We start from the raw sequence: 26,789 nt of genomic DNA, 5'->3' as shown, positions 1-26,789 counted from the left end.
TACTCCTCCAGTTGTTAATCTAGTCACTCTGCCCTCAGCAGTCAGGGCAGGACAGAGTCCCTCCTGTGGGTGGGGCTATTGTGTCTTTTCACACTACTGCAGCTTGGGGGAGTGGCCTGTCTGAGCAAGATGGCAGCTGTTATATGGGGGAGGAGTCAGCACTGGGATACCCCCAGCTACTCCCTCAATTCTCTCCCCAAAGCCTCCACCACCACACTCTCCTCAAGCGTCTCTAGACCACTTTGTGTCCCCTTTAGCCAGGGATCTACTCTTTGTGACTGCTGCTGTGTACTCAGCACCCAGGTGTCGGGGAGGAGTCAGCACCGGGACCCTACCATCCACTTTCTCAGTTCTTTCCCCAAAGCCTCCCTCTCCAGTCTTTCCTCAGATGGCTCCAGCTTACTCTGCCCCTGCCTTCGCCGGAGCCCAGGGTAAGTGGCTGACACTACAAATTTTTGTGTTGGCCCTTTAAATGGCTCTTTGCATCTCCAGCTACTTGTCTTTGCCAGAGAGCACCCTGCCAAGTTTCACAGCTGGCTGCTATCTGTGTACTTTTTGGGCTCTGGTGCTGGAGGCTGGAGATCCCCACTTACAGTTTAGACCCTGCTCTTCTCAGAGGTATCCAACTGGCCGTTTCAATATCCCTCTTGTGCTGCCACTCGTGGACACCTATTCTACCTTCTTGAGCCTCTACCTCACTCCTTACCAGTTAGGTTGTGCCAAAGCTGATTCCTCTGTCTGTCCAAGGTTTTAAGGCTCCTATCTTGCTATTGTTCAGTTGTTTTCCAGGTGCTTACTCCACAATTTAGCTGTAATTCCAGATTGGTCCAAGGAGGAGGCCAGTGTGACTTCCACCCACTCCTCCTCCATCTTGAAGTCTTAGAGTTCTAGTTTTGAAAATCTATAACAGAATCTATTCAGGGGATGGTTTAGTTGGTTTACTTAGTGTTTTGGAGGGGAAGGCCTTGGGTGTTAGGGGCAATATCTCTGTTTTCATCAACAGCATTGTTTACATACACAAAATACATGTTTGATAGTTTTCAAAATCTTTTCAAAACTATTATTCCCTTTAATCCATCTAAGAGCTCTGTGAATATTCCTAAAACCCATTCAGTTATAATTATTTTAGAAAATAAATTCAGCCTCCAGAGACCAATAAAAAAGAGGATATTTTAAAAAGAAATCAACTGTTTTCTGGTCATTTAGGCAGTTCCTCCCCTGTTAACAAACCCTGGAAATCTATCAAAATTAATAAGCCAGGAGGTGAAAGACAAATACAGTATTATCTCACCTATAAGTCAAACCTAATCAGCAAAGCAAGTAGTCAGGGAAAATATGACCAGAAACATTGAAAGAAATAAGAAACTGATGGGGATGGGAGGGAGGACGGAAGGTGGGTAGTGGGAAGGGAAAGGGGAAGGGTCAGATCAAGGAACAAGTGTGAAGGACACATGGTCAAAACCAAGATGGGGAAGGATTGATGGGGGGAATTGGGGGAGGCTGGGGCAGGGTAAAGTGGTGGTGGGTAAATGGAGACAGATGTATGTGAAAAATTTTTTTAAAGAGAAATAAATTTAGAACAAAAGAAATTGTTGGATGAAGTTAAGCAAAGGCTAAAAAAAAAAAAACCCATGAACAAACTCTCAAATTCTCAGAGCTTTGCTTCAATATGTGAGACAATGTAATTGGAGAGCCCAGAAAGAAAATGTTCTGAAGTTGCAAGTCTAGCCAGTACCAAGGCAGATAGGCCTGTGTGTGTTTTCTCAGGGGCTGACCCAGTCCACTGGAAGAACAGAGGTCTGTTGCATGTTGTTTTAGAGTTGCTTTCAAACATCTCCCCAGCCTGGTCACTGAGGCTGGAAATTCCTTTTACAGGATACAAGTTCTGAAACAGAAATATATCATGACACATAAATGTTCTGAGAAGGGCAACACACTGATTTCAATTCATGCTGAGAAGAAAGTCATGGAGGGCAGAAATTTCCTGGGATCAGTTCTTGCCAGGAAGGAGTGGGGATGAGCAGCCTGGCCCTGCCTGGGCACATGGAAAGGGTGAAGTGGAGACAAAAGGCAGGAGCAGAAGCCTGGGGCCCCAAAGACATGTTGGTGTAATATGGTCACAGCAAAGTCAAACACTGAAGGTTAGCAAGGAGTGTTCAGGGAGTAGTTGGGTGCATGATGCTAAATAAGCACAGATAGTAACACAGGTTGTGCAAACTTTGTAATGATAATAAAAATAACAATAGTAATAATAATAAGCATGGATTTCAAGTGCAAAATCCCCATATAAAAATGTTATTGTCCAGTGTCTATGACCTTGAAAACTTCTTTGTCATGGGGGCTATCCTGTGCACTAAGCATGTTTACCAGCATCCCTGGCTTTGATTAAAGATATGCCAGTATCATCCTCCCCACCCTGCTGTGACAATCAAAAACATCTTCATATATTGCCAAATTCTCCCTTAGGATCAAAATCACCCCAGTGAGGACGACAGCAGTAAACCCCTCTGTGGCTCAGTTTCCCTGCCTATGCAATAGACATAACTCTCTCTTCTTGCCTGCACAGAGGCTCTGTTTTTTTACCTCATTTGAAACCTGTTGGTTTTCATTCCTCCACTGAAGAGAAAGTGGAGACAACATCGATCTGGCCCACAACATGTCAGACCACTCCGTTCTGGCTCGGCCACTTCCTATGTGACCCAGGACAAATTACTCAACATCTCCAGGCCTCACTTCATCTTTAAAATGAAATTTTGTCCCTGTTCTCAAACTGCATTTGTTATTCCTGGTGGCAGCAAAAATATCCTTTTGTTCTTCAAAATGATGATCTTCTGTCTTCTATTTTTCCCTTTATAAGTTCAATATCTTATTTGGTTCTTATTTCAAGTTGCTGTTACATTACTTTGATGCAAAAATAGGAAAAGCTTATGACAATTTGGACAGCCTTTGGCTATTGGAGACTCCCAGGAGAAAGAAAGTCTAAAAAATTTGTAATTTCATTGTCTGGGGATTGGGCCTGAGATGTTATAACCTTATGTAAGCTACCTCTTATTTAGGTTCTTCTCAATACTGAGTGATACATTTTACCAAACCTATACTGTAGATTGATATAAGAGAAAATTATAAAAAAGAAGAAACTTGCTCAATTATACTTTCACCTCTAAATTACATTGCTTGGTTGCTGTTTTCTTTCCACCTTGTATCTGATGTGACAGTACCCACCAGGAAAATTGTCAGGAAATGTGCCAGGAAAATTGGAGAAAGATGCTTTGTGCCATTTGAAAACTTACTTTGCTCACAGAGCATTCATAGAGCATTCCATTGTTGGGCCTGGATTACTATGAAGAAACCACACTTGGACTCTGAGCCCTGGTCAAACTAACAAAACAGCTGTGCTATGTCACATTGTGATAAGAACAGCATGGTCCTGGGGAATGGGGAGACAGTGACAACAGCCTGGCATTGCTGCTGGGTGGTTACATGTCTGTGTCTGTTTCAACCCCTTGAATGATTGAATCTGGCAGCAACCGTCAGCAGAGAAGTTCTGCAGGGAGGCACGCTGTTGCTGTGGATGGCCTCTGTTGCTTATTAGTTTATGTGCTTGTTAGGCAGGTAACTGCTTGCCTATTCATTGTGAAAGCCCTAACATCGAGCCTCAGCGCAGGTATACTCTTTTGGGTTGAGACTTTATCAATAGAAGAACTGTATTGAAATGCACAAAGAACTAGTACATGAGATATGGAAGACACTTCAGGAGTCTTCCAGGTTAATAACAAATGTCCTTGGAAATGATGTTACTCAAGGTCACACAGCAAATAAGTGATTGAGCTAGAACCAGATGTTGTTCTTTTTCTCAGATCATATTACCTTAGAGGGCCATTACCAACTCACTAGTACCAACATACAATTATTATATCAAATTAGGTATCTGTCTCCTAGAAAAAGGGGATCCAAGGGAATGGGGTCCAGAGACAGGTGAATTTTGAGATAGGGGAATACTTGAAGAAAGGTGCAAATCTGAGAATTCTTAATAGCAAGAGGCACTGGGGCCCAGAGGAAAGAGTTCCAAAAGAAGATTAGATACCAACTGTGGTTTGGCGGTGGTATTGGTAGCTGTGGTGGTGGTGGTGATGGTGGTAGTGACTGCTGTAACGATGCTGACAGTAGTAAACAATCATTTATTTGCCAAGTATTCATTGAGAAACTATCAGTTTAGATACTGGGAAACAGTAGAGAACAAAACGGTTTCCTACTTTACAGAGCTCAGAATCTAATAGAGAAGAAAGACTGGTAAGTAGAAAATTTCACCACAGTATGGCAAATTCTCTGATGAAATAAACATGGGAGAGTAAATCTCTCAAGCTTTGCTCAGTGTTCTCCCCAAATTAATTCCTGGCCTATCAAGTGTTAGGATAATGGCTCAAAGGGTAGAACAATGAGTGACAAGGGCCCCTAGTGATAATAAACCATGCTATTATTCAAGAAAACCCTTTCTCCATGGTGGAAATTATACCCAAAAAGCCAGTAACCAGAGACACTGCAAGAAAATGGAGACCAGGGTAATTTGCTCCTCTGGGGGCTTATGTGATTCACTTGTAGTAATTTTTAAACTGTGACATTATTGAGAAATTTTGGAAACAGGGAGAGGAAAAAAATGTCAATATAGTTACATATTTTAAAATTCCAGTCTTTATACTCTTGCCAACCTAGACTTTCCTGCTTCCCTTGAGGTATACAGGTTTATTTTTAACCCTGATCTTTTGCTAATCTCGAACCGCAATGCCATCATTAATCCCCATTAATACCTGTTCTGACTGTGCTTTTTGGATACTAAGTCAAGATTGAACTTTTTTAACCAATCGATGTTCAGTGTACTCTTTAGTGTTATTAAAAAAAAAAAAAAGTCTTGAACTCCAGCTAGTAAATCAAACTGACCACAACTGGAGGTAGGTCCTGAAGTTTCCTAGGGCCCAGTTCAAAATGAATGACTATAGACCTTTGAGATAAAATGAACTTTAGGGCTTGTGATCCCTAAGCTTATATGATCTCATAAAAAAACCTAAAAATAGTTATTTTTCATTTTGTCCCTCTTTATTTCCCTCCTTATTGTCTCAGTATTTAGGAAGTTATTTTTTTCTGTGCATAAAAAAAAAAACAGTAATACCTTCATTCCTTTGATATTTTGCCAAGCAGCTCCACAAGAGGCTTACTACAAAACCATGTTTTTATTTTCCTCCAGTTGTTTACTTGGGCATCTTATAGGAAGCTTCATTTTCAGTAAACCTCTTCATGCAACAAATTATTATGACTATTCATATTACATTTAAAAATTCACTTGCGCTAGAAATTTTACTCTTGTTATCCCACATGAACTTTAAAGTCAGAAATAAATACATGAAGTCTATTCCTGATCAATACACCAAACATGGCACAGCTCTTTGATCATTTTGATTTTTCCTTTTAAAATAAAAATTTTAAAAGCACTCTCTATCTGTTCCTTTGGTTTATAAGTAGGGAAAATCTCCTTTCTTGAAATGAACTGTCCTAGAGAAATCTGAGGTCCTGGGTGCTCAGTGACCATTGCTCACGACCATTTCACCACTGAAGAGCTTTTTCACATTTCCCCATATGGATCTTATATTTAGAACAACTGAGCCTATCACAAAAGTATGATTATGTGATAATAATCAGTTTCCCAATTTTTGTATCAAAGGTTTATATAACTGCCCATCAGAATTTCTAATAGTAGTGGAAGTGGTAATCACTGCCACCAGACAGTCAGTGCAGCACACTCTGATTCAGTGCCACCTTTGTGAAGGTAAAGATACAACTTCCATTTGGTGTTTGTGTGTTTGTTTGTTTGTTTTCTTTTTATGCTCTGAGTTCATTGGTTGATTCTTTTTTTTCATTTTTTTACATTTTATTTTATTTTTTCCAATACGTTTGTCTCTGCCTACCCCCCACCACTTTCCCTTGCCCCCTCCCTCCTTCCCTCCCTCAGCTCTTCCCCTTTGGTTTTGTCCATGAGTCCTTGCTATATGTTCCTTGACTTTCCTCTTCCCTTCCTTTTCCCCGCGCCCCCTTCCCTCTTGTCTCTGTTAATTTCTTTTCCTTTCAGTGTTGCTGGTCTTATTTTCCTTGCATCTTTGTATTGTTGGTTAGGTTCCACTTATAAGTGAGATCATATGATATTTGTCTTTCGCCCCCTGGCTTATTTCGCTTGGCATAATGCTCTCCAGTTCCATCCATACTGTCGCGAAGTTTAGTAGTTCTTTTTTTCTTTTTGCTGCATAGTAAGAGTGGCAATGACTAACACACCTGCATTCTGACTTTTCAAATGCCTAGGAGCTAAAAATTTCCAGGCTGGTAAGCATTCCCGGATGTAGACTCCAAGACAGATTTTAGTCTGGGTCTCCAACCCTATCAGCTTTCTCATTTTAAATCGTTACTTCCTCTCTCCAAGATTCATTCCCAGAAATATCAGGAATGCTAGTCCTCACTCTGGGATAGCCTGAAAAGACAGAGGTTTCTGGTGCTCTTTATAACCTCTCCATTGGTGACGCATCTCGGTCAGTAGGGGCTCAATAAGCAGTGATGGCACCTTTGGCGAATCCACTGGTGAGGATTAATGAGAAATGTTACTGTAGTCCAGCAGAATAAAATGCTAAAATGCCAATTCTAAAAAGATTTCTTAAACCCTTAAAGTTGAAGTTTCAAGATATCTTTGAGATGGGAGAAGTTTCTACAGTTTAGGAAGGACCAAGGGAATACGATGACGAATGGGAGGTCCAGAGTCAGGACAATCTCTCATGCATTTCAAATTAAATATATCATAATGTCTCCTTACTCACTAAAGATTTTTATTTCTGATATTGGAAGGCAGTGAGAAAGTGGAATTTACCTACTAGAAATTGTTTCATAGCCACTGTTGAGAACTTATATTCATTCCATAAGTAATCAAAGTGCAGATAAAAAGACAGGTCTCAGGAAGTTAAATGACTTATACAAGGTCACTGGTAGAACTAGAAATGGACCTTATGTCACCTGACCCCACTGTTCGATACTCAATGTTGTATTTCCCTGGATTTGTCCTCTGTCTGTCCTCTCTTTATATCACATGAGCTCCTAGGATATAAATATAATGATTTTTATAAGCCTCGCCTGATTCAGTCCTTCTCTTTCAGGGTAGGGTTAAGGGGCAGAAGAAACAATGAACTGTTGAGACATCATTTTTCTCTCTTATGGTAAAACAAGCAATGTAATTAAGTTTTCATTTGTGGGCAAACAGTTTGGCTTCTCAATTATTAAGGTTACATTTCTTATGCCTGTTCTCCCCATATTTTTGGAGAAAAACAGATATTTATTACAAGCCATCTCTCAAATGTGATAATCATAGTCAACCTAAATGCCTGCTTTCCCTGAATTGCTTTCTCTGGAATGAGGTTTCAGTGCTGCATCTATTTTGTAATCGCACAGGCTATTTCTTTTTTTAAATCATTTTTATTGTTATTCTAATACAGTTGTCCCAAATTTTTCATCTTTGCCCTTCTCGGCCCATCTCACCCTCACTCCCATAGTTAATTCCCCCTCTGTTGTCTATGTCTGTGGGTCATTCATCCATGTTCTTTGTCTAGTCCCTTCCCCTTCTGTCTACCATTATCCCCGTTCTCTGACCCCTCTGATCACTATCAGTCTGTTTCATGTTTCCATGCCTGTGGTTCTATTTTGTGTGTTAATTTATTTTGTTTATTAGATTCCTCTTACAAGGTGAGATCATATGGTCTTTGTATTTCACAGACTGGCTTATTTCACTTAGCTATTTCTGAAACATGGGGATGCTTTGAGCACTCTCTCCATGTTGTGCAGTCAGGCTGTTCTGGTCTTCTGGGCAGACATTCCCAGGACAGATGGATAGAAATGCAGCAAAGCCAGCACAACCCTTTAGGATATGCCCCTTTAGGATGTGCACCTTGGGTTCCCTTCTCACCTTATTTCCTCCTTTGACATCTTTCTTCTTTCCTCTTTTTTCCTGCTTTTCTCTCCTTCCCATTTATCCATTTCTTCCATTCAAAACTTTTTGAAGTCCTGTTCTACATCAGCGCTACACAATGCAGCAGTGGTATAGAAATTAAAAGAAAAGAAAGCAGACATTAGAAAAGCTTAAAACCAAGTATCTCTCTCTCTATCCATATTTGGTTATTTCTCTCGTGATGATCAATTAGTAAAATATTTTTGGCCAAATAAGTGTCCTCACTTATTAAGGGAGACAAGATTAATAATCCTTAGTTGTAATGGTTTTCATGAAAAATGAATCTAATTACCCACCCCTGACCAAGATTGTGTCGAGTGTATATACCAAAGGACATTTGCATAAGAGTGGTCATACACTTCACACTATAGGTTAGGGTTAATTCAAGTTTTTTTTTTTAATTGAAATAAACTTTCATACAGTGAAACAATGAAATTTGTGAATATTAAAAGCAAAATTCAGCTAGTTTTGATTAGGATAATCGCCACCCAACCAATATATAAACATTACTATCAGCTAAAAATTTCCTTGGGCTCTCTTTCTAATCAATCCACATCCCTTTAGGCAACCTCTATTCTGATTTGTTGAAATAGATTACATTTACTGTCATTGTTTTTACATGAATATATTTTTATTCTGAAAAACCTAGCCATTATTGCAGGAATTAATTTTGTGAGATAGCAATTAGTAGATGCACTTAAGTGACCCTTCAGTTGAACTTAGAAATGTTTCTTGATTTTGTTTTTTTGTGTGTAAAGACTTTTTTAAAAAAATTTTAAATCATGTTTATTCTATTACTGTTGTCTCAATTTTCTCTTCACCCCCTTCAACCCATCCCACCACGACTACCCACTACCACAGTCAATTCTCATTCTGTTGTGCATGTCCATGGGTCATTCATATATGTTTTTTGTCTAGTCCCTTCCCCTTCTTTCCACCATTGTCCTCTTTCCTCATCCCCTCTGGTCACTTTCAGTCTGCTCCATGTTTCCGTGCCTGTAGTTTATTTTGTTTGTTAGTTTAGTTTGTTGAATAGATTCCACTTATATGTGAGAGCATATGGTATTTGTCTTTCACCAACTAGCTTATTTCACTTAGCATAATACTCTCCAGTTCCATCCATGTTGACACAAATGGTAGAAGGATCTACCTTTCTTTCTTTCTTTCTTTCTTTCTTTCTTTTTCTTTCTTTCTTTCTTTCTTTCTTTCTTTCTTCTTTCTTTCCTTCTTTCTTTCTGAAATGCAGATTAATTTTATTTATTTTTTAAATGTCAAAATCCATTATAAAATATTAACAAATTTAAATCCATTATAAAGTCTCAGCAATTAAAGCAACATGACACCAGCACAGAAATAATCAAGTAGATCAATGAAATATAATGAGCATTCTATAAACAAATGTATATATCTAACAATGTAATATATGATTAAATTGATATTTCAAATCAATGGGGAATATAAGACTTATTCAACATATAAGGTGCATGGACCACGGTTACTTAAAATAAAACAAATATAGAATCCTGTTTCACATATTATACAAGAAACATTCAGGTGAGTTAAAAATCAATATGTAAAATCTAAGGAGTTTTAGCAGAAAATACAAAATAATATTTTTCTTACCCTGAAGTAAAAATTCAAACCCAGAAGCTATAAAGTAAAATATTGACAATATGACTATATTAAACATTTAGGACTATATGGTAATATACATATAAAAAAGTTAAAGGGCAAGTAATAGAATAGGAAACTATTTGCAACACATCTAAGAAAGGGCTAATAGGGGTTTTTTTAGGGAAAAAATTCTATAAACTGTTAATCAAAACATGGATAAAGAATCCCAAAAAGTCACTTAAAGCTTTTTTTAAAAATAATAGAAATAGGCAAGAAATATACAAAAACAAGTTTAGCTTCAATTAACAGTAAAGTAACAATTAAAATAACACATCATTGTCACAATCAGATTAATAAGTATTAAAAATATTGGTAATATCAGGTATTGGTGACTGTGAAAGGAACTGGGTATTCATTGACTCTTTTTCTTCATCTTTTTAAAGCAGTCCCTTTACTATATTTTGCAATGATTGTTTGGGGGAGGTATATTCTTTTAGCCTTCTTTTGTCTGAGAAACTCCTTATTTCACCTTTCATTTTACTCGAGAGCCTTGCTGGGTAGAGCAGTCTTGGTTGCAGGCATTTGCTTTTCAATACTTGGAATATTTCTTGCCTTTCCCTTCTGGCTTGTAATATTTGTGTTGAGACGTCAGCTTCCAGCCATCCTGGGGCTCCCTTATATGTTACTACCTCTTTCTCTCTTGCTGTCTTTAGGATTCTCTGTCTTTGATATTTGCCTTTTTAATTATGATGTGTCTTGGAGTGGGCCTCATTGGACTTCCTGTGCTTCCTGGACTTTTTCTCTCCTCCAATTAGGGAAGTTTTCCATCATTACTTTTTCCAACAAGTTCTCTATCCCTTCCTCCTCTTCTTCTCCTTCTGGTATCCCTGTTATATGGATATTATTATATTTCAGGTTGTTCTGCATTTTCCTAAACACCTCTTCATTCTTTTTGAGTCTTTTTTCATTTTCTTGCTCTTTCTGGATGCTTTTTTCTACCTTATCCTCCAGCTTGCTGATTTGATCCTCTGCTTCACCTAGCCTGCTTTTGATTCCTTCTACTGTGTTCTTCAATTCAGAAACTGGATTCTTCATTTCCTCTTGTCTCTTATTGGCAGTTTCTATGTCCTTTTTCCCCTGTAGTTCCCCTACAGTTTTTTGTAATTCTCTCTGAGCTCACTGAGCCCATTGAGCTCCCTTAGAACTGTTATTTGAAACTCAATATCTGATAGTTTACTTGCCTCTATTTCATTTAGTTCTCTTTCTGGGGAATCCCCCTTTCCCTTTGACTGGGCGGGATGGTGTTTATTTTTCTTCCCATTCTTTGTGAGACTCTTCTTCTTTGCTTCTGCTTCTTAAATTAATCTGTCTTGATTTCCTGACTTTGTGGGGTGAACTTGTGTGGTAGGAGACTGCTATTTTTTCTTTCTGGATCTGCCTCTGATGATATCAGATGTTGACCCTGTGTGAACTTAGACAATCTGTTCCAGACTTCCAGAAATCTACTGTCTGTGTCTGTCTCCTTCAGTTGTTAATCTAGTCACTCTGCACTCAGTAGGCTGGCTTAGACACCACAGGGCAGGGCAAAGTCCCTCCTGGGGTCTGGGTTATTGTGTCCTCTCACATAGTCGCCACTCAGAGGAGTGGTCTGCCTGAGCAAGATGGCTGCTGCTGTATAGGGGATGGGTTAGCACTGGGATCCCTCTGGCTACTCTCTCAGTTCTCTCCCCAAAGTCTCCTTTCCCAGTCTCTCCTCAAGCATCTGTAGCCCACTCTGCCCCTGCCTTTGCCAGAGACCAGGGTAAGTGGCTTCAAATAAAAATTTATGGATTGGCCCTTTAAATGGCTCTTGGCATCTCCAGTCACCTGTCTCTGGCAGAGAACAACCCAGCTGCTTTTCACAACTGGCTGTTATCTCTGTATTTTTGGGCTCTGGTCCTGTAGGCTGGAGATCCTCACTTATGGTTTAGACTCTGCTCTTCTCAGGAGGATCCAACTGGCCATGTCAATATCCTTCTGGTACTGCTGCCTGTGGGCACTCCACCCACTTTTTTGAGTCTCTACTGCACTCTTTGCCAATTAGGTTGTACTAAGGATGATTCTTCTGTCTGTTTGAAGTTATAAGGCTCCTCTCTCACTATTGTTCAGTTGTTTGTTCCAGGTGGTTTCTCCACAATTAAGTTGTAATTCCAGGTTGGTCCTGGGAGGAGGTCAGTATGACTTTCACTCACTCCTCCACCATCTACCTGAGGTTTTTTAAAAGATTTTATTTACTTACTTTTAGAGAGAGGGGAAAGGAGGGAGGAAGACATCACTGTGTGGTTGCCTCTCACACACCCCCTACTGGAGACCTGGCCCACAACCCAGGCATGTGCCCTAACTGTTCAATGTGCCATTGAACAGGTGACCCTTTGGTTTGGAGGCCAGCACTCAATCCACTGAGCCATACCAGCCATGGTGATTTGTCCATCTTAAACTTCAAATAACTGGATGCATACAGTATGTATTATTTGGGATTGGCTTCTTTTACTCAATCAGTTGTTGCACCTTTCTTTAATTTGTTCTTTATTATTGCTAAGCAGTATTGCATTGTATTCTGTATCACATATTGTCTAACCATTCATCTGCTGATGGACATTTGAGATGTTTTCAATTTGGGGCTATGAGAAATGAAGATATTATGAACATCATTGTACAAGTCTTTTTTATGTACATATATTTTCATTTCTCTGGGGTAAGTAGATAAAGGTGGTATGTCTAAATCATAGGGTACATAAATGTTTATCTTTATGAGAATCTGCCAGTGTTCTGAAGAGACTGGACCATTATACATTTCTGGCAGCAATTCATGAGCATTCCAGTATTTCCATAGCTTTACCTCTTGGTGTTTTCAGCTTTCTTAATTTTACCCACTCTAATGGGTATATAGTGGCATTTCATTGGGATTTTAATTTTCATTTATCTGATAACTACTGATACTGAGCATCTTTTCATGCATTTATTGACCAATCATATATCTTCTTTGGTGTTATGTCTTTTCAAATCTTTGCCCATTTTGTTATTGGATTTTTTGTCTTTTTATTACTGAGTTGTAGTTGCTTTCTCTATATTCTTAATACAAGTTCTCTGTCAAATATGTATGGAAGATATTTTCTCCCAGAACATGGCTTGCCATTAAATTAAATGTTTTTAAATTTTATGAAATTCAAAAATTAAAGAATCCTCTCTAGGAAATATGTTATTTCCACAAGTTCATCAAGATATTATACTATATTTTTGAAGCTTTATAATTTTGGCTTATGTTTAGGTCTGTGATCATCCTGCATGGTATGAGGTCTTTTTCCCCCCAGTTTACACATTTGTTGTAGCACCATTTGTTGAAAAAAAAACTGTTGGAAACTAATTTGTTGAAAAGACTTTCATTTGTTGAAAGGACTGTCATCCTGCCCGCCCCCCTACCCCCCACATTCAATTGCTTTGGTGGCTGCATTAAAAATCAAATAAGTATAAAAATATAGATCTATTTCTGGTTCGGTTCTGTTCCATTGGTCTACTTATCTATACTTACATACCATATTATCTCAATTACTGTAGTGTTATTGTAAATCTTCAAACCATTTGGTCCATCAATTTTGTTCTTTTTCAGTACTGTTTTGGTTACTCTAGATTATTTGCATTTCTATATAAATCTTAGAAACAACTTGTCAATTTCAACAGAATGTCTGTTAGCATTCTGATTAACCCATTTGTCTTGATGTGGTAAAGAAATATAAAAAGGTGACCTATACCCACCTTCCACTGTTACCATATCCATTCATTCAGTTTAACTTATTTAGTGCCTGCTTCTGTGCTGGCACTGGGAATACAAAGTCAAAACAGCATGGTGACTTCCTTCCTTCTGGGAATGTGCATCAGGTAATGGGAACAAAGGCAATCAATCAATGACACAGGTAATCTAATAAATACGAGGATAGTGCTAAGCAAAGAATACTATGTAAGCACAGAGAAAAGACATCCAGAACAAAGAGACAGGTAAAGATTTCTAGACTGAGATGACCTGAGTTTTCAAATATCAGTAGGAATGCATCAAGTAAGGAAAGGGTTTCAGTATGGAAGGGCATTCCAGAAAGACTAACACTTCCAATAGCACTGAGGTAGAAAACAGCTTGCTGTTAAGCCCACCACGGTAAAAAGCCAAGATTATACATGGCTTTCTTTTTCTTTGTTATGGGTGTTATGAAATTTCAAAAAGAATCATTGATGAGGACCCAGACAAGGGAGGGAAAAGATTCTGCATACTAAACCTTTCTTCTCTGTGTATTTGCTGGGAGCCCCACCCCCTCCATGGAATAACCTAAAAGTATTTCATCTTCAGCACAACTCCTTTCCTATCCTCACCACACAGTTTGAAAAATGGCAGAAGAGACATAACGAATATATCTCCAAATTTCCAGACCACTGGGTTCTCAAATTTGACTTTTTGGATTTTTTTTTTCATTTTTTAAGTATATTTTATTGATTGTGCTATTACAGTCATCCCGGTTTTTTTCTCCCCTTTATTTCTCTCCACCCTGCACCCCCTTTCCATCAGCATTCCCCCTCCTTAGTTCATGTCCATGGGTAGTACATATAAGGTCTTTGGCTTGTCTATTTCCTATACTATTTTAACCTCCCCCTGTCTATTTTGTCCCTACCATTTATGCTTCTTATTCCCTGTACCTTTTCCCCCATCCTCCCCTCTCCCCATCCCCGCTGATCTCCCTCCATGGGATCTCCATTTCTGTGTTTCTGTTCCTGTTCTAGTTGTTTGCTTAATTTGTTTCTGTTTTTGTTTTTTAGGTTCAGTTGTTGATAACTGTGAGTTTGTGTCATTTTACTGTTCATAGTTTTGATCTTCTTTTTCTTAGATAAATCCCTTTAGCATTTCATATGATAAGGGCTTGGTGATGATGAACTCCTTTAACTTGACCTTATCTGGGAAGCACTTTGTCTGCCCTTCCATTCTAAATGATAGCTTTGCTGGACAGAGTAATCTTGGATATAGATCCTTGCCTTTCATGATTTTGAATACTTCCTGCCAGGCCCTTCTTGTCTGCAAGGCTTCTTTTGAGAAATTAGCTGATAGTCTTATGGCAGCTCCTTTGTAGGTAACTGTCTCCTTTTCTCTTGGTACTTTTAAGATTCTTTCCTTATCTTTAATCTTGGATATTTTTTTAAAGATTTATTTATTTATTTATTTTTAGAGAGGAGAAGGGAAGGAGAGAAATATCAATGAATGGTTGCATCTCATATGTCCCTTGCTGGGGACCTGGTCTGCAACCCAGGCATGTGCCCTACACTGGAAATTGAACCGGCGACCCTTTGCTTCACAGGCAGGCGCTCAATCTACTGAGCCACACCAGCCAGGGTTAATCTTGGGTAATTTAATTATGATGTGTCTCGGTGTGTTCCTTCTTGAGTCCAACTTCTTTGAGACTCTCTAAGCTTCCTAGACTTCCTGGAAGTCTATTCCCTTCACCACATTGGGGAAGTTTTCCTTCATTATTTTTTCAAATAAGTTTTCAATTTCTTGCTCTCCCTCTTCTCCTCCTCAGACCCCTATGATTCAAATGTTGGAACATTTAATGTTGTCCCAAGGATTCCTAAGCCTCTCCTCATTTTTCTGAATCCTTGTTTCTTCATTCTGTTCCAGATAAATGCTTATTTCTTCCTTCTGTCCCAAATCCTTGATTTGAGTCCAGTTTCCTTCTCTTCACTGTTGGTTCCCTGTATATTTTTTCTTTATTTCACTTTGGATAGCCTTCACTTCTTCTTCTATTTTGCATCCATACTTAACCATTCTGTGAGCATCTGATTACCAGTGTTTTGAACTCTGCATCTGATAGATTGGCTATCTCTTCATCACTTAGTCCTAATTTTGGAGTTTTAATCTGTTTTTCATTTGGGCTATATTTCTTTTTCTTGGAGCACTTGTTATGTTGTAAGATGCAGAGCCTTAGGTGTTCACCAGGGCAGGGCACCCCACTTTGCTGCATTGGTGGTGCTGTATGAGGGGGAGGGGGTCAGAGAGGGAACAATGCCACTTGTTTGGCAGTCTCCCCACTTTCAGTCACTTCCTCTGCTACCCACAAGCAAATTGGGACGTTTTGGTGCTGATTCCCTAAAGAGTGTGTTTGTGTATGTTCTAGGACCCTGTGGGTCTCTCCAACAAACTCTCCTATGAAGCTGGGAGTTTCTCCCACCGCTGCAACCACCACAGGTTTTTACAGCAAGAGGTTTTGAAGCTTCAATTTCCTGCACTGGAACTCAGGGTTGCACAGTCTGTCTAGCTCCCCAGGTGTTCCTTCCAGATTATCTGCACACTAATGTGGGGCCACCTGGTTCTCCAGCCTCTGCCTTGCCCACCCAGTATGCAGCCTTGACATTCATCCTCACTTCCCTGGCTGCCCATCTCTGTCCTTCCTACCAGTCTGGATGAATGTTTCTTCTTTAACTCTTTGGTTGTCAGACTTCCAGACAGTTCAGTTTTCTAGCAGTTCTGGTTGTTTTTTGTTTTTAAATTTGTTGTTAGCCTTCTTTGGTTGTGCGAGAAAGCAAAGCATGTCTACCTATGCCTCCATCTTGGCCAGAACTGGAATTATTTTTTAAAACAAGTATCAATCAAACCTAAATATGTAGAAGAGAAAAGCAGAGCTGTTGTTATTGAAGAGAGTTGGTGCCTATAACTCCCACTCCCCATCACTTGATAATCTCCTTCTCAACCTCCCCAAACGGTGACTACTGAGGTTCTTTTGCAGAACCTAGAGTGTCATGAGCCCAATCACACCTGCATGCCTTCTACCTATAATGAGATTGATCACCCCAAGACTATAGCTGGGTGCTTGTGGCTCACAAAACCTAGAAAGATCTTATTCAAGGAATATTCTTTCTCCTTTCCAAATGTAAACTCTCCACATTTGAAGCTAACTCATATTACCCAAAATTTATATCCAATTGTCTTTGAGAAACTATTACAGACAAGATTAGGTATAAAACTGCATTCTACAAGAGTCACAGTAATCCTAGCCTTTATGAGAACATAACTTTTAACAGTGAAATTTAACAGAATATAGGTTTATAACAGAAAAATCACTTCATTATAACCAAATAAAATATGCACACAGGATAAGAAAAATACCTTAACCTTTAAAAAAAAAAGCAGGAAAAAAATAGTAATTATGTAAAATGTAAAGGTATGTGTTATAGAAAATTAGAGAATCCAGAAATAAGAAATATCACATTTCTTTTTTTTTTTCAGCACCACATTAAAATCTACTCACTCCTCCCATGTCCATAATTAAAAAGAAGTCCAGTATTGGTCATGCTTTAAGGCCCTCCCTCTCCTCTGAATTTTATAGGGACCCAGGGTTTGTACTGACCTAGGGTGAGGGCTACTCAATGTGACTCCAGTACCAGGTCCTAAAGTCAGGCATCTCCACTTTAGAACCAAGCCCAGGCCAGTCCTCCTACAGCCACCCCATTTAAAGGGCTCCTCACTCCAAAGCACTGATTGGATTTTCCACAGTTCCTCAGTCCCTGCTGGCCCTGCCTCTTGAATGGCTGGCCTCCCCTGTCAGCCCTCAAAGAACATTGCTTCTATCCCTCTTCATCTTTGCACAAACCAGTTTAATCACTCCCCATGGACCCATGCCTTGAATTCAGAGAAGCAGCCCACCCTCTCTAAGCATAAAAGAAATTTTAACTACTATCTCCCCTAAGATAAATATATGGGGAAATTCTAAACATTTTTAAAGTATAAATAAGAAAATAATTATTATACATATTTGCACTGCAAGAACTGATAACAATTAGTATCTTGGCATACCTGCTTCCAGGATTTTTAATGAAAGATCTTTTTTATTTTTTGGTTTAAAAAAAAGATAATGCTGTTGAAAAAGAATTTGAATATTCTAGAAAAACTTTTAAAAGTTAGTTAAAAAATTCTTTTCTCAAAAAAATCACCCCATATTTCACCACCAAGAAATAACCTTTATTAATATTTAGTGTGTATCATACTAATTATATATAATTTTAAAATCATAAAGTGTATTATACTATAATGGTAGTTTAATTTAAAAATATTATACTTACTTTTGGAAGTTTTATTTAGATATTTTTCACATACAATAAAATGTACAAATTAAAATGCACAATTTAATGATTTTGACGCATTCATGAAACCATCACCAAAATGAAAATGATGAACATGTCCATCTCTGCCCAGAAGTTTCCTTTATAATTTCTCCCTTTGATGACTCCTTGCTTTGTCTGCTGTCCCCAGGTAATCATCACTCTGCTTTCTGTCGTTAAACATTAATTTAATTTTCTAGAATTTTCTATGAATGAAATCATGCAGTATGTGCTCTTTTTGTCTGGCTTCTTTCATGCTTCTTTATCTCCTTTTGAGATTCACTTATGCTATTGTGTACATCAGTAGTTCATTTCATATTACTGCTGAGGAGTGTTACATTGTATAGATGAATGACAATTTGTTTATCCATTTATTTATTGATGGACATTTGAGGTATTTCCAGTTTTTGAAATAAAGGTAGGAATATTAATATAGAAATATTTGTGTAGACACAAGCTTTTATTTCTCTTAGATAAATACCGAGGCATGGGATGGTTGAATCATATGATCAGTGTATGTTTAATTTTTAAGAAACTGCCAAAGCAGTTGTACCATTTTACATTCCCACCAGCAGTGTATAAGAGTCCCAAATGCTCACATATTCCCCAATGCTTGATATGATCAGTCTTTCTAATTTTTAGACTTTCTGATAGGTGTGTAATGTTATCCCATAGTTTTAATTTGCATTTCCTGATGACTAGTAATGTTGAGCATCTTTTGTTGTGCTTATTTGTCATCCATGTATCTTCTCTGATGCAGTATCTGCTCATTTATTTTGTCCATGTTTTTAAATTTTGTTCATTTTTTTATTATCAAGTTTCAATATTCTCATTATAAGCCCTTTATCATATATGTGATTTACAGATATTTTTGCCCACTCTGAACTTACCTTTTCACTTTCTTAACAGTGACTCTCAAAGAACAAAAATTTCTAATTTGATAAAGTCAAATTTGTAAATATATTCTTTAGGGGTCATTCTTTCAGTATTATATCTAAGGAATACTTGACTAACCAAAGGGTACAAATTTTTTTCCCATGTTTCCTTCTAGATGTTTTATAATTTTAGGCTTTAAATTTAAGTTTAAGATTCATTTTGAGATAATTTTTGTCTATGATAAAGGTGTGAATCAAAGTTCATGTTTGCATGAGTATCTAATTGTTCCAGCAACATTTGTTGAAAAAATTATTCTTTTACCTTGAAATTGCATTTACAACTTTGTCAAAATTAATTAATTATATTTCTGGGGTCTATTTCTGTGCTTTCTATTGTGTTCCATTGCTCTGTTTGTTCATATTGATACCAAATAGTATTGTGCTATTTAGTTTAAAGTACTACATTTAATTGTATTCAGATTGTATTAAATTTTATTTAATTTTACTTTCACAGATGAGGAAAACTAAATTATCATAGATGAAATTGTTAACTTTAAATAAATGTTTCTACACTACCGAAAATTTTATTTCCTAACAGATTCCCCTAAGGTTATTAAAAATTTATGAAACCATTAAAAGAATAAAGTAATTATATTTTTAATTATATTTTAATTTTATATGGTGTCAATTAACTAAGAGAGATCAACTTGCTAAGACATTAGCACTTCCATTCTTTCTTTCCTCCCTCATGTCTAATTTTTCTTAGGATTATTACTGTTTTATATTATCAAGTTTTATAATTCATATCCACTCTATTACTACTGTAATTCTCAAAGATTTTTACACTTGTATGGATTTTCTTAACACTGGACTTTTTACCACAGAGTCTATGTTTTGGGTTTTCTATTTGATTCAGTCCTTAATTATCTTAATATCCCTTTTCAAGTAGTTTGGTTTTGATGGATGTTCTACCTCCCAAGATCCTTCATGTTTGAACTGTATGCTGGTAGCCTTTATATTTGCAGAACATCTTAGCTCTGCATAATATTCTTGGGTCAACCTTTCTTTCTCTCAGGACTACTGATTGTTTTGATTGACTTTGTGTTGCCCTTGAATGGTGCTATGGTGCTATGAAGGCAGCCTGATTTCCTCCCTTGTTGCTAATTTGCATTTTCCATCTGTATTATTTCTTTATCCCTAAGTTCAAATGGCTTAATTAATGAAGTTCCTAGGCAATGAGCATTCTGCATCAAGTTACCCTGAAGCACAGATTACTCTTTCAATGTATAAATTCAGTTTTTTCTCAACTTGGTAAAATTTCCTTATATTATGTCGTGAATATATCTTCTGTTTCATTTTGGGAGTTCTCTATTTTAAGGATACAAACTATTCTTACAGTATATCATTCTCCTCTTCCATAACTGTTAGCCTCTGCCTGAATAGCTTCATTTGTCCATCTTTTTCATTAGTATGTTCTTTATATCAAACTTTTTTCCTTGTATTAATTATATTTTTAGCAGTAACTATTCTGTTTCTTCTGTTTATATTTTTTTAGTGCCATGATGATGTAATTTAGTCCTCATTTTTTTTCCTTTATGTCTGTGATCACCTTAGAGATTGTAAGAGAATTCTTTGTGTTCCCTAATTTTGTTTTCCTGTATGAATTATTTTGTAATATTCTCTCTCTCCCACCCCTTCTCTTCTTTTCTCACTGCTTCTTTTTTATTCATGTTCATACTTGCATAATCTTCTCCAAGTGTTCTATTTGCTCTGACACAGTGTAGATAATATCTTTACTCTTCCCAGTCTGAGATTAGTTTGATATGTCCTCTGAATGTCAGTTTTAGACCAATGTTTTTTATCTTTAGAACCCTGAGAATAATTGGAGCAGGGGAGGGAGTTTAGCTGAAGATATGACAATCTCTGTTAGAATACTTGAGCTGTGTTCTCTCTTTAAGATTATGTTAAATTTCTCATTCCAGAATCTACCCCACCTGGTTGGAAATATAAATCACTTCTATGGTGGAATAACTCTAAGGCTTTGTATCCTTTCCCCACTGTCCCAGAATCTCTATCCTTTTACAGATGCAGACCTTTTTCACCCATTTGTCCACAGCAGCTGTATCCACTATTCTGGTCAGGACAAGAAAATGATCTGCATTTTAATTTGGTCTGTTTCTTTCCAGATTTTGAAATACAAATGATAAGTCTCAGGATTGTGTTGAGTTAACAGTAGAGCTTCTGAAGACCTTGTGGTTAGGGTTAGGAACGGAGCCATGCTGTCCTTCTGCTCCCCACCATAATCATTTTTTCTTGGAACCAGATTTTGAAGTTTATTTAATTATGTTATGCACCTGAGGTTTCTGACAGTGACTTGAAGAGGAGGGCTGGTATTTCATTTTTCTAATAATTGTAGCTCTTATGGGAGGATAATTTAGCACAAACCTTAATAAAGTTTAATAGCGCTCCCTATCCAAAGCCCATATTGTCTCCTTGACCATCAGTGATGCAAGACCAAGACATTTCATTCTGTCACTGGTCAAACTCTGAGTTCATGATAGGTCTTAAAAACAGCCCATTGTGACATTTTAAAAATGCCTTTGAAGTACCCCCAAACATACCTTATTGTCTAGGCAGAAAGTTACTGCTTTAACTCTTTACATCTGTAACTAAAACTTCACTGTTTCTGCGTCTGTGCTCCCCAAAAATCAATGTTATAATTAGAAAACAGTAGCTAATCTGGCCAAATGCTAATAAGTGAGAGTTGTGATTTATCTAACAACAGGGGAACAGCTCAGCATTAACAATTAAAAGGTCTGTAGAGGAGATATCCTTTTTTATCTTAACTCTTCCCCTTAGCTGAGTTGGTTCAACCTTAAGCTATAAATAGCCCTTCTAATTAATGGCTATCTGTTTGAAAATCAGTCACTGACCAATAGTTTAGAAACTTTTACCTCTGAGGATCATAAGCCCTATTCTATTTCTCAATGATAAGGATAAGGAAATAATAATGTGAGTTAAAGCTGAATCTACCTACCCACAAAACTCAAACCACATCATAGCCTGCAAAGACATTCTTCAGGCTTCATTATAAATGAATAATTTTAAATAATCAACTTAACTGCAGCAAAAAGTATTGATCAGGAATAGAGCCAAAATGGTTGGCTAACCTCACTGGCCCTATCATCTCGTGTTACAGAATGAAGTCAAAGGTTTACATCAAAGGCTTAAGTTTGCAATTAGTTGAACCAAGTTCTTCAGAAATCTTCAAAGAATTACCATTTTTCTACATTAAACGAATTAACAAGATAATTACCTTCACTGTAACCTGACTGGACAGAGTTAAAGGGGAAAAGTAGTCTACCTAAATCAAATGTAATAGTGATCTAGAGAACGTTCCCCAGAAGGACCGTCTTTGGGAAATGCCCCTCAGCGCCAGAGTAACTTTCATATTTTAGTGGAGGGTTTGTCATTTAAAGTAGAAAGTACTTGCACATCTTAATTGTTTTCTTCTAGTATTTTCTGTTTCATCCAATATTGCCTTCTTACACAATACCCAGGCAGCTCCTCCTAGCAGGTCCCTAAACCTGCCAAGTTGTTTGATGACACCAAGTGTTTATTCAAACTGTTTCCACTACTTAAGTGGCCTTTCAGCCCATCACCACGACCATCACCACCTTCCTGTCTGATAAAATGGGTTCCTCATTCCTTTGGGCCCCTCCCACCTGTACATATTTTGGTCTTAATACCAGTAAACTTTACCTGGACTTGATTGGTTTCTTACCTTTCTCTCCTCAGGGAGAAAGTTTTACTTGTAGTCAATTGTAAACAATGCCCATATGCTTGTTGATTATACGAGTGATTATTCAACAACTATTGAGCATCTGCTTTTTGCCAATACTTGCTAGAAATCAGAAAGACAGATTTTTATCTCTGTTCTCAATTAACTCATAACCTGCTGGAAAAGATAGACTCCTGTATAGCTAAATGCAGCACGCCTGAGAGAGGGGTCTGCGCAAGCACTGATGCTGAGCTATGAGTGGTAAAGAAGTGAACACATTAAAACTCACCATATTTTAATATATCTCTTATGGTTTTCATAGTCCAAACATACCTGTTTTAACTGCATGTTTCACATTGCTTACTGATGTCTTCTCAGCATAGGCTAAACCTGTGCTTCTCGAACTAATGTGCAGACACATACCTGGGCATTTTGTTAAAATGCAGACTCTGAGCAGGTCTGGGGAGGGGCCTGAGATTCTGCATTTTTAACAAGCTCCCTGGGGATTCCACTACTGCAGGCACAGATCACACTTTGAGGAGGAAGACTGCAAACTACAGTCATGTCAACATATAAACATTGTTGAAGTAGCACCAGTTTTTTGAAAAACTCCCACAGCTACTCACACAGACATTCTTCTGACTGTATTTAAACATGATAAAAAATGTAAAAGCCATATTTCATTCATATGTGGGATATAAAATTGAAAGTCATGGACACAGACAACAATGTGGTGATTTCCAGAGGGAAAAGAGTCGGGGTTCAGGGGTGGAGGGGATCCTAATATTTGGTGATGGAGGATGGTTTGACTTTGGGTGGTGGGCACACAGTACAATATGCAGATCCAGTATCATAGAAATGTACACTTGAAACCTATATGATCTTATTAACCAATGTCACCCCAGTAAATTAATTTTAAAAAGTTACACCAAGAGAGGTAAGATTCAGCAATGCCCCTCCCCCAAAAATGACTGACAGACTGCCTTGAAACTGTTACTTCCCAAACTTTATTTTATTTTCTAAGTACAAAGTGTTTTTGTTCCTGCACTTAAGGTCTGCTGCAACCAGATGGCTATGGTCTGAATATGCAGATAGGTTTTCCTAAATATCCAAGGTTGCCATTATTTAACTCTCCTCCATATTTAAACTATAAAATACGCCAGACCCTTTATGTAAATGGAAATATCTTTTAACAAAACTATAAAACCTTAATCACCTTAAAATAATCATAAATTAAAATACTTCTTTAATGCAACAATTTAAAACAGATTCTATAAAGTACCAATGGGAACCTTACTAACTTTCAATGGTTCCTATGTCAGCATCTGTTTACTTTTCCGTTCATTTGTGTCTGCCATTCATCATCGAAGTCAAAACTCCTTAGAACTTGAGACTTTTGGCCCTCTCTCTACCTATATGTCTTTCATCATTTGTCAGTTTTGAATTTCCTTCCACCAACAGAGGATCTCTATTTGATCCCTACTTGAGCTCTCTTATTTTGTAGGCCTTCTTCCTCTCCTTCTCATATTATTCTCCAGCACTATTTCAACCAGACCAAGAACTTTATGTGTGTCTTCTCCTAAGCACTGGAGAAGACATTACAAGTCTTCCTATCTGCTATTCAACACCACCTTATTACAATGATATGCTGTTGAAGAGGAAGTCTGGTTATTGGGTTTCCTCTTGCACACTTAGTTATTACATCACTTTCTCTGATAATATAGCAGTGAATTAAACAGTAGCGAACTATTTCCATCATGTAGGACCTATGGAAGGCACTGGGAGTCTTATCTTGCCCAATATCAAAGGCTGGAGAAAACTTTTCTAAATGATCTTCCTTCCCTCTTACCACTTGTGGCCTTTTTTAGGTTAATTCCAAAGATGATGAAGGAGTCATTGTTGGATCCTGGGATAATATCTATGCCTATGGTGTCCCCCCATCAGCCTGGACTGGAAGCATTGATATTCTGTTGGAGTATCAGAGTTCAAAGAATCCAGTTCGTTATGGTCAGTGCTGGGTTTTTGCTGGTGTCTTTAACACATGTAAGTATCCAACTGAGTAATATTTTTTAATGTAAAAGAAATTTCACTTCATGACATTTTATCTATAACCTGGCATAGAGCCCTAGCAATCCCTGTTGGCTCTACAGAATTTATGGGTGGCTATTCTGGGATGTAGTCGATGCATAATTAAATTGTCTTCAACCAAATATGCTCATAGTTTCTCTTTGACTGCAGAATCTTTATAGAAAGAATGACAGACTATTTCCTACATAATTCATCATTCTACACCCAGAGAAATGGAGGGTCCCAGGGCCCAAGTAAGGATGTAAGGGAAAGGATGTGGCATTTCTTTTCAGTAACCCCCACATTTTAAAAAGGTTAAAAGTAGCCAAATTTAAAATAATAAATACCAGTAAGAAAAGATGGATGCTGCTTATTTGTTATTGAGGAGTTTTATAAATATGCTTACTTGTTTGTTGTTTATCACTGAAAGCTTTTATAAATATATTTACTGAATTTTTATCCTAGCTATGGAAGGATTGTGGCAGGTGGTCTCATCTCCATTTTTTTTTTTCATCTCCACTTTTACATGCAAGTCTCAATGACCCTGAGCAATTGGATATCAGAATTTAATGAAAAATCTTTACTCCCCACTTTCCCTTCTGGCATTTAATCCACCCAACATCCAACCCATAGAAGAGAGCACATGAGAACAAAATTATTCTCTTCAGCCTCATGCATCATTTTTTTGAAATGGCATTTGCCTATCTAAGCCCAACGTTATTGTTAATTCAGTGACTACTTTTAAAAATACATATATTTCAGTGTGATCTCATCATTGGTAATGATTTTCATTCACATGCCATTTCAACAGCCTTAGAGAAAACATTAAGCTTGAATGGGAGCGTCCTCTCTGCTTGCTCATTAATAAAGAATGTTTTACCTAGTTAGCATTTTTTTATTTAGAAATATCAAGGAGGGGTTGGAAGCTGGAAGCTGGGATGAGGCCATTCTTCCATAAATTATTATGAAGCCTATCAGTTTCAGCTCAATGTTGTGACAGTCTAAGAATTAGTGATCCAAGCAGGAGAAATAATGAGGTTTTTTTTAATCAGGTATTTTGTTTCACCATAGCTTCAAAATGAATAAGATTATTTTCTCAGCCATCTGAGTATACCCAAGAACTAAAGGAATATATACATATTTCCTGAGAGCAATCAAGGTCAGTTTATCAGTATCCTAGAAAGGCTGGTCTCTGAAGTTCCAGGAAGAAGCCCAGGCTTCAAGATAGTAGTTCCCCTCCCTCATGGTTCACAAGCCAAGACTATGTAGAAGATGGCAGCCACTCTTATGAAATGATTCCAGGAAAATAGAAAGGGCCCTCTGCCTCTCCATGTCCTTCTGCTGCCTACAATTTCATTATGCCTGTGTAATTCCTTCAGGCTTATAACCAGATGAAACAGTGAGCACCCTCTATCTATTTATGCCTTTTGTATTAAAGGGTCATCAGATCTATTACAGGCTTTGATGGTAAGCTAGGAAAAGGCAGAACCACAAAGTGGAGAAATACAGTGAGAATGAACCCAAAGAGGAAAGTTGGGGGGAAGGAGGTCCTGGTGACCCATTGTCAAGTGCCACCTCAGCAGACTCCAGTTTGGACTTCCAAGGCTGTTCTGTTGAAGTAGGTGGATTGTCTTAGGTTAAAAATGCTAAACCAGCCCTGGCTGGTGTGGCTCAGTCGATTGAGTGCCAGCCTGCAAACCAAAGGGTCAAAGGTTCAATTCCCAGTCAGAGCACATGCCTGGGTTACAGACCAGGTCCCCAGTAAGGGGCGTGTGAGGCAACCACACATAGATGTTTCCCTGCCTCTCTTTCTCCCTCCCTTATCCTCTCTCTAAAAATAAATAAATAAAATCTTTTAAAAATGCTAAACTATTCTGAGAAAATAAAAGGCAAGCCAAATCATTAATCTTAAAATTGTCAGCAGAATTATTTTCAATGAGCCCTGATGTGTGGCATCCTGGGAGCCAGGGAGGGCATTTGGATTAAGTTTAATCAATACATACATATGGCAAAAGATGCATCCTAGTAATTTATTATCTAACAATTAAAATGAATCTCTGGTGTCACCCTCCACCGAGTGTCACAGAGCAAATGCCAGCAAGGAGAGGATCTGCTTTGCAAATTCCTAACTTTCCATTATCTGGTTTCTTATTTTATTTTATCTCCAGGCACATAATCTCCTTAGTTGGACTAAAATAACACCACTTTGATTGGTGTATGATTAGTGACTAAACAATTGGAACCCTGTTTCTGG

The 26,789-nt window shown here is 37.8% G+C and overlaps 1 protein-coding gene across 1 annotated transcript in view; it reads left to right on the top strand.

The window, feature by feature from the left end:
• Window positions 1-26,789, top strand: part of F13A1 (coagulation factor XIII A chain) — a 189,041-nt gene that overhangs the window by 94,012 nt on the left and 68,240 nt on the right. The window contains exon 7 of the mRNA XM_054591918.1: window positions 24,337-24,511. Coding sequence (XP_054447893.1) covers window positions 24,337-24,511 — 175 coding nt within the window. The remainder of the gene's footprint in view (window positions 1-24,336; window positions 24,512-26,789) is intronic.

Source organism: Pteronotus mesoamericanus, unplaced genomic scaffold (assembly GCF_021234165.1).
Source record: "Pteronotus mesoamericanus isolate MK-2021 breed Mesoamerican mustached bat unplaced genomic scaffold, CSHL_Meso_final scaffold_31, whole genome shotgun sequence".
Classification (NCBI taxonomy): Eukaryota; Metazoa; Chordata; class Mammalia; order Chiroptera; family Mormoopidae; genus Pteronotus; species Pteronotus mesoamericanus.
The sequence above is the reverse complement of the archived record's forward strand: the minus strand, read 5'-3'. Positions and strand labels throughout refer to the sequence as shown.